Source organism: Leptopilina heterotoma, unplaced genomic scaffold (genome assembly GCF_015476425.1).
Source record: "Leptopilina heterotoma isolate Lh14 unplaced genomic scaffold, ASM1547642v1 Lhet_156, whole genome shotgun sequence".
Taxonomy (NCBI): domain Eukaryota; kingdom Metazoa; phylum Arthropoda; class Insecta; order Hymenoptera; family Figitidae; genus Leptopilina; species Leptopilina heterotoma.
Window position 1 is genome coordinate 324196 of NW_025110870.1, and position 18320 is coordinate 342515.

At 30.5% G+C, this 18320-nt stretch overlaps 1 protein-coding gene across 6 annotated transcripts in view; it reads left to right on the forward strand.

Annotated features, from left to right (window-relative positions):
• The window catches only part of LOC122498634 (transcription factor AP-2-epsilon), a 376673-nt gene that overhangs the window by 272483 nt on the left and 85870 nt on the right, over positions 1-18320 (forward strand). The window contains exon 1 of one of the 6 annotated variants that reach the window (XM_043606456.1): positions 16855-17550. The exons of the other annotated variants lie outside the window; for them this stretch is intronic. Coding sequence (XP_043462391.1) covers positions 17458-17550 — 93 coding nt within the window. The 5' untranslated portion in view covers positions 16855-17457. Of the gene's footprint in view, positions 1-16854; positions 17551-18320 lie in introns of those variants that run through there. 6 annotated transcript variants of the gene reach the window in all.

An 18320-nucleotide genomic window follows, 5' to 3' on the forward strand; every position in this document is an offset into this window, starting at 1 on the left:
CAATATAGTTTGCTTGCCACGAGGAAGGTGTGATTTTTAATTTTAATTTTTTTTTTTATTTTATTTTATTTTCGAAAATAAAAATGGCGGACTAGTTTTTAAAAATTGATCTTTGCTTCATTATATCCCTCTGAAAGGTTTTCAGGGTCATCTTCATGATTACAAATTCGAATTTTCAAAATTCAAAATAGTGGATTTTTACGAATTGTCATTTTTACGAAATGTCACTTTTGTGAATCGACATTTTAACGAATTGTCACTTTTGCGAAAAGTCATTTTTGCGAAATATCATTTTTACGAATTGTCATTTATGCGAACAGTCATTTTTTCGAATTGTCATTTTTACGAAATGTCAATTTTCGCAAAAATGCCAATTCGCAACAGTGACATTTCGTAAAAATGACAATTCGAAAAAATGGCAGTTCGCATATATGACAATTTGAAAAAATGATTTTTCGCAAGAGTGACAATTCGTAAAAATGGTAGTTCGCAAAAATGACATTTCGTAAAAATGACAATTCGTAACAGTGACATTTCGTAAAAATGATATTTCGCAAAAATGACTTTTTGCAAAAGTGGCAATTCGTAAAAATGGCGTTTCGCAAAAGTGACATTTCGTGAAAATAACAGTTCGGATAAATGCAATTCGGTAAAATGACAGTTCGGTAAAATGACATTTGGGGAATAATCATGCGCCTCTCATTATAGTTGACAAGTCAGAGAAAATAGTACTCGATTTTCATTACAGAAATAAATTTTTCGATGTTGTGGCAGCTCCTCGTTTTACGAAATTAATGGCGATTGGAGGCAGGCAAAGATTGATCTAACCTTCTCAAGCGCTCATGAAGTGCAAATTAGTTTCTCGTGAAGATCCCCATTATATACCGCAAACAGCTATTGACTTCACATTTGCTAAACCATCATTTTACAAGACTTAATCGAGAGCCATTGCATCAACGAGAAAACAACTATTATAATATTATTATTGTTTATCAAGAGACCATAGATACGTTTAAGGTCAGTTTAATTATTCGAAATGCCATCATTATTTTAATTGCACTATATTTCATTATTCAACAAGGTCTCGAGCGTTTAGATTCTCAAGGTGGGAAAACAAAAAATTAGAAATTTACTTCCTCGGAGAAAAATTAAATAGTTGAAGGGAGAATTTTATCTGAAAATAGAAATTTGACTTTAGAGGGTGTCAAAAAAAAATTAAGTTTGTTTTTCTCTGATTTCCAGACAAAATTTTGATTTTTTCCCTGAACCTAAAGAATATTCTGATTCACTCTAAAAATTATTAGGTACTCCAAAAAATGTTCTATTACATTTATTTACGAATTTCTTTAATTGTAAAATTATTCAAAAACACCAATAACTTCTTTCTTGAATAAATATTCAATAATTATTATTCTTCTGTAGGAATTAAAATTCTTCAAAACATTCAAATTCAAACCTTTTGAAATTCAATAACTTTTAAAAATATTATTGTAAAACATGAAGATATCGAGCACATATGATCGTTATCTTCATGTTTTATAATAATTTAAATTTTCATAAAATTTAAAAAAAAATTAAATTATTTACAAAAATTTTAATAAAATTCTTCGCAAGAATTCAATTATTTTCATAAATAATAAAATTTTTGATAGGATTTCAATTATTTTTAATACAATTTTAAATGAATTCTTCGAAAAATGTAATTATTTTCAAAAATTTTTTGCAAGAACTCAATTACATTTCACAAATAATGAAATTCTTCGCTGAAATTCAAATATTTTCAAAATCTACTATTTTAATAAAATTTCTCAGAAGAATTCAATTATTTAAATGAAATGTAATAAACTTCGTTACAAGAATTCAATTATTTTCAAAAATATTAATAATTCTTGACAGCATTTCAATTATAATTATAATATTCTTCATAGAATTTCAATTATTTAAAAAAATGTAATAAAATTCGTTGCAAGAATTCAATTATTTCCATAAAAAATAATATTCATCCCAGGATTTCAATTATTAAAAAAATTGTAATAAAAATTCGATGCAAGAATTCAATTATTTTTATAAATAATAAAATTCTTCAAACAAATTCAATTATTTAGAAGAAATATAATAAAATTCGTTGAAAGAATTCAATTATTTTTATAAATAATACAATTCTTTACTGGACTTCAATTATTTAATAAAAATTTAATAAAATTCGTTGCAAAAATTCAATTATTTTCATAAATAATAAAATTCGTTGCAAGAATTCAATTATTTTCATAAATAATAAAATTCTTCAAACCATTTCAATTATTTAAAAGAAACGTAATAAAAATTTGTTGTAAGAATTAAATTATTCTCTTAAATAATAAAATTTTTCATAGGATTTCAATTATTTTTAAAACAGTTTTAAGTCAATGCTTAGAAACATGTATTGAATAAATGAATGTTTTTCAAAATTAAATTCTCATAAAAAATGTTATGAACAAATTTTTAAATAATTGAATTTTTTCGACGAATTTTAATAAAATTTTCAAGAATAATAACATTTTTCGAGGAATTCGGTTAAAATTTTATTAAAAATAATTGAAATTCCTGAATTTTATTATTTATGAAAATAATTGAATCCCTAAAAAGAATTTTATTATTTATAGAAATAATTGAATTTCTCAAAAAAGTTTATTATTTATGAAAGTAATTGAATCTCTGTAAAAAAAAGTTTATTAATTTATGCGAAAACAATAAAATCATTTCGAAGAAATTTGTTTATTTTTATATCAATTTTTATTAGAAAACTAGAATTCAATTATTTAAATACAATAATAAATAATTTTTGAAATAAATAAATGTTTCCTAAAATTTAATTTTATCAACAAATTTTTAAATAATTTAATTTTTTCGACGCATTACTATTTTTAATAAAATTCTTAAGTATATTTTTCGAAGAATTTGATTCAAATTGTATTAAAAATAATTGAAATTCTATGATGAGTTTTATTATTCCTATAAAAATAATTGAATCTCGGTAAAAAAATGTATTATTTATAAAAATAATTTACTACTTGCTTAGAATTTTATAAAAAATTTTGAAAATAATTGAATTTTGGAGAAGAATTTTATTATTTTTAATGATAATTGAAATTTTGAAGCGAATTTTAAAAAAATTTTGAACATAGAATTGAATTTCTGCAAACACTTGTAACTTCTCTAAAATCCTTGTTTTTAGTGTTTTTAACTAAAATTCTTCTATATAAACCTATGGTTTTTAAAACTTAATTTAATATAATTAAAATATTTCAAAAATCTTAGTTCTTTAAACTTTTTTTTATTAAATTCATTGAAAATTGAAATTTTATAAAATTTCAAATTAAAACCTTTTGAACTACTTTAAAGATAATTGAAATGTTGAAGAAAATTTTTTAAAAATTTTTCTTAAAATAATTGAATTTCTGCGAAAAATTGTATTAATTTTGATAATAATTGAATTTCTGCGAAAAATTGTATTAATTTTGATAATAATTGAATTTCTGCGAAAAATTGTATTAATTTTGAAAATAATTGAATTTATGCGAAAATTTTTATTAATTTTGAAAATAATTGAATTCTTGTGATAAATTTTATTAAAATTCCTGAAAATAATTGAATTTTGTAATGAATTTTATTAAAATTGCTGAAAACAATTGAATTTCGGCGAAAAATTTTGCTAGTTTTAAAATAATTGAAATGTTGACAATTTTTTTAGATTTTTTGAAAATAATTGAATTCTTGTGATAAATTTTATTAAAATTCTTGAAAATAATTGATTTTCGTAATGAATTTTATTAAAATTGCTGAAAATAATTGAATGTCGGCGAAAAATTTTGATATTTATAAAAATAATTGAAATGTTGACAAGAATTTTTTAAAAAAAATTTTTGAAAATAATTGAATTTCTGTAAAGAATTTTAATATTTATGAAAATATAGTTGGATTCTTTCAAAGAATTGCGTTATAAAATTTTTAAAATTGAAACGAATTTCAACAGAATTGAAATGAAAATTTTTCAAAAAAATACTTTATTAAATGATTTATAAGTAATAACTTTGTGTCAGTTCTTTAATAGAATTAAGTTATTTAAAAGAAATTATTGTAAGAAATAGAAAAAATTGAAGGGTTTTTAATAGAATTTTTGTCAATTTCATAGTTTATGAGGCAAACAAACGAATTGAGAATTTTCTTATGAATCCTGCAAATTTAATTGTTTCCAGTACTTTTAATAAAAATCCCTGACTTTTCCTGATTTCCCTGACCAATTCTACTTTTCCTAACGTTTCCCTGACCTGTGGCAACCCTGCTTTTGGTACTGAAAAGAGTTTCAGTTGTTTATTTTAAAAAATAAAAATTATCGATTTTGCCGATGATTGGGAGACTGGATGAAATGAAATGTGATTGGTAACAGGCTAACAGGTGCAGATGTAAACGGGATGCTGTCTGAGAGTCAAACCCTACTGAACCCCATGACGTCTTATGGAGGAAGCCTTTTCGAGTTGGTGCGTTGGTTACCGTTGGGTGGCGCTGGATGGGCAGTTTGGAATGCCGTTTAGCGACTTCTCTCTCTCCCACCTTAATCGTCCCTGTTACGCGTCTTTTATTCGCGCATATTCGCGTATGGTCTTCACCATATCTTCACCAAACTGGCTTCCTCCTTCTTTAATTCTTTCCTGCTCCCGCTACTCACTATTATTTTAGGTTTTCCCCTTTCGATTTCGGTTTCGATTTTCTTTTTTATTGTCCATTGCGCTCTCTTATAAACTTCATTTCTAAACACTTTGTCTTTATTTCTATTTGTATTACTCTAAATAGCCCCACATAGCACCGAAACTTTCCTAAAAATTTATTAAAGATTTACTTGCAAAGTTTAGTTGCGAAGTTTGGTGAAAATTGTGTAAAGATTTAAATGTCCCACTTTTGGGAACATTTGACGACAAACATTTATTGAAGTGGGACATTTAAATCTTTACACAATTTTTACCAAACTTCGCAAGTAATACTTCCAAGTTTGCAATTAAATCTTTGATAAATTTATAGGAAAGTTTCGGTGCTGTGTGAGGTACTATTAGTTTCAGAATATAATAAAAAATATAAAAACTTCTCGCTTGTCCCATTTCCTCGAATTTTTTTTTCATCATTTTTCTCTCCAACTATATGTTTACAGGTCAAGTTGGTTGAAAAATTTTTAACGATCCTCGTGTCGAAATTATGCGGGCAAGAGTACGAAACAGCACTTAATTGACCAAACCTACCACGGTATTTGGCCACTGCTTGTGTTTTATGGATGTATGTTTTATTTTTTTTCCGACATCAAGATCAATTCACCTTCCTCATTGAATACGTTTTGTTCACGAGCCGGAGGATTGCGTTTCTTTCTCACACTTTTTTTTCTCATAACAAAAAATTAGGAGCATACATTGCAATCTTTTATTAAAATTATTGCAAACTATATTGAAATGTTTATAACTGGAGAAAAAAATTTCTGATGCATCTTATTTAATAATTTTTAGTATTAGAATTTATTATCGTTTCTCAATAAAAATTTTATTAATCAAATATGAAATCGCAAGAAAATGATTTATTTTCCACTGAAAGCGATCATGTCCTTTTGAAATAATGATCCGGTACATGATGCTGGTCGCAACTTCCGAGCAGGCTTTTTCATTTGCGATCGGCTTAGAGCTTAGAGTCACGCACTTGGGTGATGATCTCGAAACGACTTTGTTTGCCGTACTGCTTCATTATATTAGCCTTTCTGCCACGCGGAGAAAATTTATGACAGTAAGAAACTTTGCATCTTTAGTTCATTAAACTCACATTCTCCAACATACGATAATTTCATATTTGTATTATCACTCGGATCATGTTTTATCACAATATATATATATTAATATACATCACAATATAAATAAATATAATTTCATGATACAAACACTACATTAATCATAAATAAATATATTTGCAACTATACAGAATAACAAAAATTCAATTCTGTATTTCCCGGACTTTTCCCTGATTTCCTGAAAGATAAAGTTTTAGGGGATGGCTCAAAGTTTGATGGCTTACTTCAAAAAGTAATCAAAATAAAAGAAACAAAATCTATTTGAATGAAATTCATACAGTTAAGTACATAATATTAAATTTTCTTGTTTATTATTATTAAAAAAATTTTAATAGAATTTGTGGCAAAAATTTCATTATTCTCATGAATAATACAATTCTTTAGAGCAATCCAATTATTTTCATTAAAATTTTAATAAAATTTCTCGAAAGAAGACAATTATTTTTTAAAAATATTAATTAAAGTAGATTATTTTCAACAATTTTAATATAAATTCAATTATTTTAAACAATTTTGATAAAATTCTTTAAAAAATAATTATATTTTCAGGAGTTTCGCTTGAGCCTTTGTCGAGTGAGGACGTTTATTCGTGAGCTCCTGCTCGTGTGTAATTCCTATTTCTAAATTGTATAGAGTGTCGTTAGCTGTTGAGTTCCTTTTTGTTTTTTTGTGAAGTTCTCTTGACTCTGTCTATGTGCATACAATTATTTCTTTTTATGTCAAATGGATTCTCCACAAGGATTTTTTCTTCTTGATCTTTTTGAACGGTTCCAGTGAAATTGTGTAGTGATACCTTGAATATTATTTACTTTGAAATCCATTCAGGTATTGTTCCTATTGTCTTACAAGTATTTGTTTCTTAGTGACTCAGTGATTTGTGAAGTTGAATTTTCATCAGCTGTAAACAATTATGTCTTTGACAGCTGCTGTCTCTCTCTCTGAGGAACAGAGATGGGACAATTTACTTTCGTCGATTGAGAAATTGACATTTTCAAATAACGAAATGCGCGCAGAAATTCGTTCCAACACAAACAGTGTGGATTCCCTGAGCCGCCAATTGAGCAGGCTAGAAATTAAGACAAGTGAATCGGATAGAAGAATAACAATGATTGATAAAATTAATCGAGCTAAAAACTTGATTCTGTTTAATTTGGAGGACTCGGAGAAAACCAACGAGAACTTATTTAACGAAGTCTCGAGCATTTTTTCGAAGGTTGGCCTTCAGATTCCAGAGGTTGCTTACGATGATATATTTCGTCTGGGAAAAAATAAGGGAAGACGCCCGATAATGATTAGGTTTATAGCCTCCAGATGGGTGAGGTTGGTTTTCGGAAGGATTAAGGACCTGAGACAACTGAACTTGACCATAGCTAACGACCTATCAATTGAAGAACGTGAGACTCGTCGAGCGCAACTGACCAAAGTTCATGAGCTCAGAGACGCTGGATACCAGGCCAAGATGAAGGGGTTAAGGATCTTTGTCGACGACATTTTAGTTTCCACAAATGAAATTGAGGTCCTGATAAGGAAAAAAGTATCACATATAAATAATTTGGATGATGGCGAACCTGATTCTCCTTTTCATACCCCAACATCTCATAAGACAAATAAAAAGGGAGGCAAAGTTGGACGTCCCAGAAAGAATTCCATTTTGGATCCTAAACCCTCTCTAAATAACAAATTGATCGACAAGTATCTGAAACCGGAGGCTACCCCCTCCCACGAGTCAACTAGTGCGAGAGATCAGAGATTTACCAAGAGAATGGAGTTTCAAAATAAAGAATAGCAGATAAGAGGTATTCAAACGGGGACAGACTCTTCGAGACCGAGCTCGTGTTTTTCTTCTCAACGGCGGCTACAACCAAGAATCATTTTTTGGAACCTTCATGGGATTGGTAACATTGAGGATATTGTGAGTGTTATGAGAGAAGATGATATCCTGGCAGTTAGTGAAACCTGGTCGACCAATCAGAATTTAAGATTCCATGCAATGCCAAATTTTGCTTCCATCGTTGCGCCTGCCCAGAAGAGTAACCAGGTTGGCAGACCAAGGGGTGGTCTCTTGCTAGCTTACGACGCTAATCTATACACATCGGACATTTTATCTATTTCTCATTTTTATATTTTTATTAATTTTAAATTTAAAGATTGTAATTTTATTTGTGGCCTGACTTACTTCTCGCCAGGTATGAATTTTTATGTTTATTTGGACGAAATAATCAGATGCATTAATTCTATTTCAGAACGCTTCCCAGAACTTCCCTTTATTATGGGGGGTGATTTCAATTGTAGAGTTGGCGAGCTTAACCAGTTAAATTCAGACATTTTATACTCACAGGGTCTAAATAATGTAAGAGAATCATTAGATCAAACAATTAATTATAAGGGTCGATCTTTAATAGAGAATATGGAGGCAAACAATTTTGTACTGTTGAACGGTCGCTCTCGAGGGGATAGTCCGGCGAAATTTACTTTTGTGGGACCACAGGGAAACAGTGTAATCGACTTGGTATGGTGTTCGCTTTCCGGATTGTCGCTATATTGTGACCTTGAGGTTCTCCACATCCCCACTCTTTCAGACCATCTCCCGGTGACTATATCTCTTTCCCCCACTTGGGAAAAAGAGAGGGTTACGAATTTAAATTCTCGATACAGAAATAAATTAAAGTTCGATAAGAACAAGAGGGTCCTTTTCTCGAATCAGATGGCTTGGAGAGGGGAGGTGGCGAATTTGGAGGGAGACGTGAACAATTTAAATACGACGCTGGTATCTACTGTATGTTGTGTGGCAAGAGAACTGGGAATGGAGAGGGAGAACTCGAGTTCCATCGGGGACAAGCGTAAACCGTGGTTTGATTGGGCATGTAAGAAGGCTAAACGTCAACTCTCCACTGCTCTCGGGATGGCAAAGAGGAATAATTTTACACAAAATTTTAAGGATAATTTTCTGAACAAAAAACGTAAATTTCGAGATCTGGTTAACCTAAAGAAAAAAAATTATAACAAAAAATTAATTAATAATTTCAATAATTGTAAGAATTCTTCTCTCTTTTGGCAAGCCGTGAGGTCAGTGAGAGGTGGGCTTCCGAAAAACAGATCAAATATTAGCTTAAAGGCATGGTATAAGTTTCTGACTGAGAGTTTTCCCCCGCCAATTGTTAACCCCACTCCGGGACCCCAGCTCAGGTTGTCGCATCCTACTCTGGACGGTGACATATCCACCGACGAAATATTAAGGTCTCTGGCCCGCTGCAAAAATGGGAGTGCTCCCGGAATCGACGAGATAGGATACGAATTTTATAGGAACTTACCTCAAAACTGGATTCTTTTTACTCAACATTTTTATAATTCAATCCTTAAGTCAGAAATAGTTCCAACTCAATGGGGTAAATTGGCCACTTTTATGATATATAAAAAGGGAATGGTAAATGAACTCTCAAATTATAGACCTATTACACTGGTCAACTGTATATCAAAAATTTTCACTCAAATTCTTAGCAATCGACTAATTAAATGGGCTACAGATAATAATTTATTCCCTGAATCACAAGCAGGTTTTAGAGGTGGGAGAAGTTGTCTTGACAACATCTTCACGCTTCAGGCTCTGATTCAGATTCACTTAAGAAACCCGGGATCCGCGGTCTACGCCCTATTCGTCGATTTCAAGGGAGCGTTCCCATCAGTTGCACATGACTTACTATGGGAGAAACTACACTGGCTGGGTATGAGTTCTAAGATGATAAATATCCTAAGGAGCTTTTACTCAGTGGCTTCGACGTGTATTAGAACAAACGAGGGTGACACGGATTTCGTGGACGTCTCAAAGGGGGTATTACAGGGAGAGGTATTGAGCCCTTATTTATTTCTTTTGTTTATCTCGGACATCGATAAATTTTTTGTTAATAGGGGTTGTCGGGGCCTATCGATAAACAGCATGATTGAGGTTCTATTGTTAGGGTATGCTGATGACCTGGTGTTTCTCTCAGATACCCCAGTGGAAGCCACGAGAAAGCTTGAAGCGTTGTTAGACTACTGTGAAGTAAACAAGTTGACTGTAAACATACGAAAAACAAAAATTGTCATTTTTACAAGAAGCGGTAATCATAAAGCAAACAAAATTAGCTCTTTCAAGTACGGCACGAGTCTGATTGAAGTTGTAAAAGAGTATGAATATTTAGGGATACCTTTTGTTGGTTCATGCTCCTTCTTCCAGGCCGCTACCAAGGCTATCAGCGCTGCTAATACAGCTATAGGAAGTATCCTACACATTGCACACTCAATGGGGAAGGCCTCATGGAGATCATACACCAGGCTTTTTGAAAGCTTGGCGGTGAGCACGCTTTTTTATGGGGTTCAGGTTTGGGGGATTTGCTATATCGACTCAGTAGAAAAAGTTCAAACTTCTTTTTTAAAGAGACTCCTGTCTCTCCCACTGAACACACCTGGTTGGGCTGTTAGACTTGAAACGGGTGCGATTCGACTGGAGCTTAAAGTCTTGAAATACATTCTAAATTGGATCCTAAGGATCTCTCGCATGGACAATTCTAGATACCCCAGAATGTGTTTCGAAAGGCTGAGAGCTCTGTCGATATCGTCTCCGGAGTATAGGTTTAACTGGTTCACTCAGCTGAAGGTCGCTATTTTTGAACCATTAGATATACTCGATTGTTGGCGGAACCTATCTCTGGACTCCATCGCAAGCCTTAGAGAACCTATCCTTGAGAGTTGCAAAGCTAGCTGTATCATTCGCGATAAAAACCGTCAATCAATATCGTCAAGCTTACTGATTTACCCGGATTTGTCTCTACAAGATGGCCCTCAGCCGTACTTGCTTTCTGGTCTCTCACTATTTTATAAAAGAATATATGCACAATCTCGCCTCTTAAATAGATATATTACACGTATAAATTGTGGTTCCTTTTCTTATTCTTTTCAAATTGATAACGATTGTCCCCTCTGCGGCCTGGAGGAAGAAAGTTTGTTCCACTTATTGTTCCGCTGTCCAGCATGTACGCACTTGTGTGAGAGGACTTTCCATCAAACCTCCCGTCCCGCGGACATTATAGAGAATGGAATGAAAATATTATCTGTATCAGATATAAATGCGATAAAAGCATATTGTAGACTGATTTTGTTACTGCTCAGAGAATGTAAATTAAGAGAATCTCCATGAATTGTTCCTTACTTAAACTAAGACTAAAATAAAAATAATTTTAATATTGCGTTACCCCGCTTGTAATACCAAATTTGGATAAACAAGTGTACTATTGTAAGATGTAATATTCTTATTCAATAAATTATATATATATAATTATATTTTCAAAATTTGTAATAAAATTCTTTCAAAAAATTCAATTATTTTCAAAAATTTAGATAAAATTCTTCGAAACAATTCAATTATATTTATGAATTGTAAAATCTTCAAGAATTCAATTATTTTCATAAATAAGAAAATTCTTTTCGAAAGATTGAAGATATTTTCATAAATAATAAAAGTCTTCAAAAGGAATTCAATTTATTTTCATAAATAATAAAATTTTTTCGGAGGAATTCAATTATTTTTATTACAATTTTCATAAAAATTCTCGAAAGAATACAATTATTTTTTAAATATTATTTAAATTCAATTATTTTTGAGATTTTTAATAAAAATTCAATTATTTTCAACAATTCTGATAAAACATTCTTCGCAGGCTTCACCTATTTTTTTCGTCGCAGAAAATCAATGATTTTTAAGTAATTCTGCAAAAGAATTCAATTATCTTGATAACCAACAAAATTCTCCCCATAAAATCAATTATTTTAAGGATTTTCAATGAAATTCTTTTCCAAAATTCAATTATTTTGATAAATATCAAAATCTCAAGAATTCAAATATTTTCAAAAAATTTAATTAAATTCTTGTCAAAATTTCAATTATTTAAACAAAATTTAATAAAATACTTTGCACGAATTCAATTATTTTTATAAATTTTAATGAATATCTCGTCAAGAATTCAATTATTTTTATAAATAGCAAAATTTTTCGCCAAAACTTCAATTATTTTCAAAAATTTAAATAAAATTCTTTGCATTTCAATTATTTTCGAAAGTTTTTCGCAATTCAATGTTTTTAAATATTTACTATTTTCATAAAATTTATCAACAGATTTAATTATAGAAACAACTTGTTGATACAATTCTACGAAAAGAATCAATTATTTTCATAAATAATAAAATTTCATTTACGAATTCAATTATTTTCATCGCAGAATTTCAAATATTTTTAATACAATTTTAAATAAATTCCTTGAAAAATGCAATTATTTAAAAAAATTTTTAAGTAATTTTGCAAAAGAATTCAATTAACTTGAAAAACAACAAAATCGCATGAATTCTTCCCATAAAATCAATCACTCTAAGGAATTTTAATAAAATTCTTTTCCAAAATTCAATTATTTTGATAAATATCAAAATTCATAACAAAAATTCAATTATTTTTAAAAGTAATAATATACTTTGCAGAAATTAAATTATTTTCAAAAATTTTAATAAAATTTTTCTCATGAATTCAATTGTTTTCAAAAATTATTATTTAAATTCTTTTCAGGAATTCAATTATTTTTAAAAAATTTAATAAAATTCTTTAAAAATTTTTCAATTATTTTCAAAAATTGTTATAAAATTCTTTAATATAATAAATTTCATTAAAATTTTAATTAAATTCCTTGAAATACATTAAATATTTTCAAAAGTTGTTAATACAATTTTTCGTAAAAATTAAATTTTTTGATTTAAAGTTATTCAATTTAAAGTAGAATTTTAGTTAAAAATTCTAGAAAATGTTAATTGAATTGAAATGATACAAATAATTTTGAAGAATTAAGGCAAATTAAACGAAAACATTCGGACAATGAATAAAATATTTATTTACTCCAATATTTATTATCCAATATTTATGTATACAATTTTTATGATTATTTAATTTTGTATATTTTTTTGGATAGACTCCCTGAAGAGGAAATCATTTAGACTTCGAAACGTTGGAGTATAAATAAATATTTTATTCATTGTCCGAATGTTTTCGTTTAATTTGCCTTAATTTATAAAGGATCTCGGACGTTAAAGATTATTATTTAACTAATTTTGAAGAAATTACAGTAACATTATTCTAATAATAATAATCTAATGATTTTGTCAGTCGATCATCTATAATTATTATTAGTTGTTCAATTTGAAAAGGTTTGATTTTAAAATTTTTGAACATCTTAATTCCAATGAAAAAAAAATTATTAAATATTTATTTTAAATAAAACTATTGATGTTTTCGAATAATTTTACTTTTGAAGAAATTTGTAAATAAATTTAATAAAACATTTTTTCGAGTATCTAATAATTTTTAGAGTGAATCAGAATATTCTTTAGGGTGAGGGAAAAAGTCAAAGTTGTGTTTGAAAATCAGTGAAAAGTCAGGGGAAAATTAAGTGAAATTTTTGTGGCAACCCTGTGTAAATAAATTATATTTTGATCTTTATTTAACCAATTTTTATGGTCCCCTAAAAGTCCCCTATTTTTTAATTTTCAGTCCCCTATTTCCCCTAAAATACTTTTTAGGGGCACTGTGAAGCCTGTTGTATGGCAGAAATCTGTTAAAGTTTTGACAACAGATATTATAATTTTTTGCAAAATTTTCAAGAATATTTTTCATTCTAGAAAGTATGAGCAAAATCATATAAAGTAAGGCATGTTTTGAACAATTTTTGAGTTTTTGTAACTTTGTTTGAATTTTTGTAAAATGGGCATAGTTTGGCAAAGTATAATAAAATCAATCATATGCAACAGAATGGACATAGACATCATAAGTGTATATAGATACTTATAGACTTCCTAAAGATTCATATTTTGAAAAATTTTCGGAAAATGAATAAACTTTCCTCGGAATATTTCCTGTAGAAACCCCTTCGGAATTCCGACAATTTCTAATTTTTAATTAGTATAAAAAAACGATCAATTTCGATCAGAGTCGAAATTTGGATCCTATACTCTGATAAAGAAGCTGCTAATTACAATTTCAACCTACTTTCCTGCTATTTCGGTTTATATTCTCTTTCTTTGAAATTGTACCTCCTACTGAATGAATGAACCACTCATGTCTGTATCGATATCCATCGTTATAAAGATTGATCTAGATTTAGAGAGTAGAATTCAAGTTTGTGTTATGACAAACAAGAAATACTAAATTATGTGAAAATGACCTAGATTCATCACAGTACCAAAACATTCATCTTTTAAACCCAGTGAAAGTTAGCATAACATTCAACTTGTCATGGACCTATAACAATCAATTGATTGAAAGTGCCATAACTTTTTTGTTCCGGATGTCAGAATTTTTTACACATCATAAATTTAATGGTAAATCATTTATACATATTTTCTATACACATATTAAACATATATGAACAAATTTATAAATTTTTTTAAGATGTGGTACAAAATTTATAACTAACAATGGCAAGCAGATGTAATTTTATAAATAATATATTTTTCATCTAGTCTTAATGAGTGAATTCTTTAAACTTTAAATCTGTAATCATGTTTTTTTAAGAATAAAATCATTCATCATATGTTTATTATTGGAATAATCCAAAAAAATAGCTTTACCCAATTTAATCTGACTTTCATGTGTCATATTCTACATCATATTGAATAATTATATTTTAATCGAATTTCAGTTATAAAGCCAATCAGAAATGTAAATTTTATTTTATCTCTTAGTCACAATATACGCACCACGTGAGAAAGAATGATTTTAACGGTTGGAAAGTTATCAGCAAAAGTTTGAAAGTGATGTTTCTCTTGACATATGTTTTAGGAAAGAAAGTCTGTATCAATTCATGTCATTGACATTCACTCGCCCATGCGAGTTAAAAAAAATATTGTCATGCAAGTCTTTTTTTTTAAGAGGAATAATGATTCTCATGAACGGTTTAATAAAAAGAGTTCACGCTTCATCAGAAATAATTTAACTTTGAAGTTAAGAATGACGTCAAACAGAGGAGGTATACCACCAAGAGGTTCGAACGTGCGGCGTCCAAGACGAGGTCCAAGATCTGACTTTTGCAAGAGTTGCACGTACTCTTCTTGTTAAAAGCAGTTATAACGATCTTTCACTACTCGTGTATACAATCGTCAACTTATTTTCATAAACCGTCAAGCGGCAAAAATATTTTACTCTCTTCTCATACATTTAAATATACATTTCGACGAACTTCATTATTTCAACTTATCATCGAACCGAAAATATTCTTATGTCGTAAATTTTATTCTTCTTAATGATAAAATTGCGAAACAATAAAGAAGTAAATGTTACAATTTCATCCATGAAAACGAGTTTCTTCGGAGATTTAAAAGTTTCAAAATCAAAATCGATTTCTAAGCCTCGATTTCTCTGTGCGGATATATATATATAAGATTGGGAGCACACACATATCCATTCCAAGAAGGTCAATTACATTTCACCTGTCAGAATCCCAAATGATATTTCAAAGAATTTTCTAAACAAAATTTTTGGTTAGTGCGCCTAAAATTTATAGAGACACAACTTCCGACAATGATTGTACAATATCATTAAAATATAAAATAATAAGAAATATATTGTAAGGGGGCAAAGCAGTTATCGGAATGATCAATAAACGGGCGGAGCAACAACGCAGAAAAGTGGAGTAATGCGCGTGCCTTCTGGCATTTTCTTACAAGAAGTCAAGCTCTGCCATCATGCTGTCACCTGAGCTCGCAAAAAGTCACCAATCCAATGAAACTGACAGGCATTTTTTAAAAGCGACTTTCTAAACATTTTCCACTTATAATTGAAGGGGGAGAAATTGACCGATCACCGGGAGTAATTGTCGTAATTCGTCGTCAATTTTATTAGCTGTGCAGAACACCATGGATTTATTCTCAAGGTGGAGTGCGCACTTGTTAAAGTCTTTTATGGACTTTCAATAATAATCGGTTTTATTTTTGCCTCGGGACTTTCCATTGATGCGGTTTCACTCTTCAATTTTTTTTTTAAGCATTCTCTTTAAATAATTTACAAATTATTGTCATATCCGAAAATTGGTTCATTGAAGACTAATTATTTTCGCAATAATTGAAGGTAATAAAAAATTAAATCACCTAATTAATTTCTGAGGACGTCTAGCAATGCGGTCTAACGTTTAAAAAATTTTTTTTTGCTAATGAGTTTGTAATGTTTCGAAACATCGAGGTACCCCATCCAGATTTAGCTAAATTACAAAATTTATCCGACTCGATTCAGGAAGTTTCAATTTCCCTAGGTCCAGACTTAGGGTCTGGACCTAGGGAAATTGAAACTTCCTGAATCGAGTCGGGTAAATTTTGTATTTTGACCCAGGGAATAATAGAAGAACTGAACATAATTGAACCACTGGCGGTTAAAAGGGATTACGCGTGACTTTCCTTGACCCCGCGTTTAGAGAGTCTCCGCCATTCGAGGGGCCAACGAAAACTTTGCGTAAACCCTTTTGGTCGTCGGCGGTTCAATTATTTTATAAAATTAAAGTTCACTGATAATAAATACAAGTACAAGTGAGAGTCGCAAGTGAAAGCAGGTGGAAGGTCCAATCTGGAAGAAGATAAGAACTTTTTTTTGCCCTGAGGAGGGAGATAAGAGGTTGACCCCCGGCGGTCAGGTCGTGCTCGAGCACGTTGGACATGGTTCGACGCGCGACGTGCGAGTGACGTGTGCCATGTGGCAGGATTGAGTCGGTGGAACTCGGTGAACGTCGGTTCAACTATTCACTTCGAGGCACTTCGAGGGGCGTCCCTATTCCCCTTGGAGGATCCGCTCCAAGAAGAAGAGGGGGTACCGGCGCGGCGTAAAACTCCACGTGTTTGCTAGTGCCTCGTTGTATCTCCCATCATATTATATGTATAATCCTAACAGAGAGAATATATTTCGGTCGCAGAGAAGTATTAGAGACTGCCGAACGTCAACGGTACCGTTCTTCGGCGAAGCTAGTCCACGCGGCCACACGATAGGGTAGGATAGAAGTGGAGAGTAGGGTAGGGACCACAACTTACATACTTTACTTGACCGTGATAAAGTGTTCCTCGAAAGTGGTGGTAGTTAGTAGGTAGTAGCTTCAACCGAGAGCATGTCGAAGGACCTCCCGCTCCTCAGCTGGAATTCCGTGGTAGTGGTACCCCCGAATCAGTCAACACTCGACAACCACATCAGCTGTTTACGCGCATCTCTTCTTTTTTCTCTGATTCACTTTTGAACACCGCCCGCGATCCCTTTCTTCACTGTTTTAAGGAATTGAAGAAATTCTAATTATTAGTGAAAGTGTGCCAAAAGTGTTAAAATAGTTCCAAATATCTTCAAAATTACATTAGGTTTTACCAACCTGAATCAGTGCTACCCTTTTGCTAATTATGCAAGAAAATATCAAGTCTTGATGATCTTCGGAGGAATTACCAAGTTTCATTCAAAAACAGTTTTTGTGATGTGTATAATAAATAAATGTGAAGTTTAGTGTAACGTGTTTTGTTCAATTTTTTCATTTTGTGCCAACGTCAAACTGGAGGTTCTAGGAATGTTTCCGCCGCGGACGGAAACGTCCACGGCTGAGAAGCTAGCGTTGTGCTATGCTCCACATGTGGACATGTCAACTGTTATTGAAGTTGAGGTGAATAATTTCATCCACTCTATTTTTAGACCCATAAATATACATCATGTATAATACGACATCCAATTCATGAGTTCTTCATTCAGAATTGTGGATATAACCTTTAATTTTCCATCAGGCTTGCCGCAAGCAATTTTGAATTTAAATATTTGATATTTTCTGAGTCACGTGGAAAATTTTTGTTAATTTGTTAAAATATTCAATTCCGGAATACAACTGATTAACACGCTAATAAAAAATCATCATCTTAATGCGCATAACGGGTTTTTTTAAAACTAATAAAAATAAATTTAGAAAAACTTAAATGCTGTCACATAAAAAATTCAAATTTATGTGAACACGAAAACTATTAAGTATTAAATATTACTGAAACATTTTAATGCTCAATTATCACAAATATAATATTTGGAAACTATTCGTCACTGCATGACAAATTGTTAGTATATTAGTATTGTAGCTGTATGGTTGTAGAAATTAGAAGTGCTCAAAGAAATAATTCTTAAAAATCGAATAGCATTTCATTTTTTTTGAAGTATAATTTCTCAATAAGCTGAAGTTCTCAAATCTCGAATTGTAAAATTTGGTTACTTTGGGGGAAAGATATTACACATATTGAAAGATACATATTTATCAATCATAGAATTCCCATGTGATAGTTGGCCGTCTTGTTCAAACTTGAGAGTGCTTCAGAGGGACATTAAATGTCGTTAAGCTCTGTCGACATCGGATTCTTTTCGCCCGGTTCCTCATTAAATATATAGCTATACCGA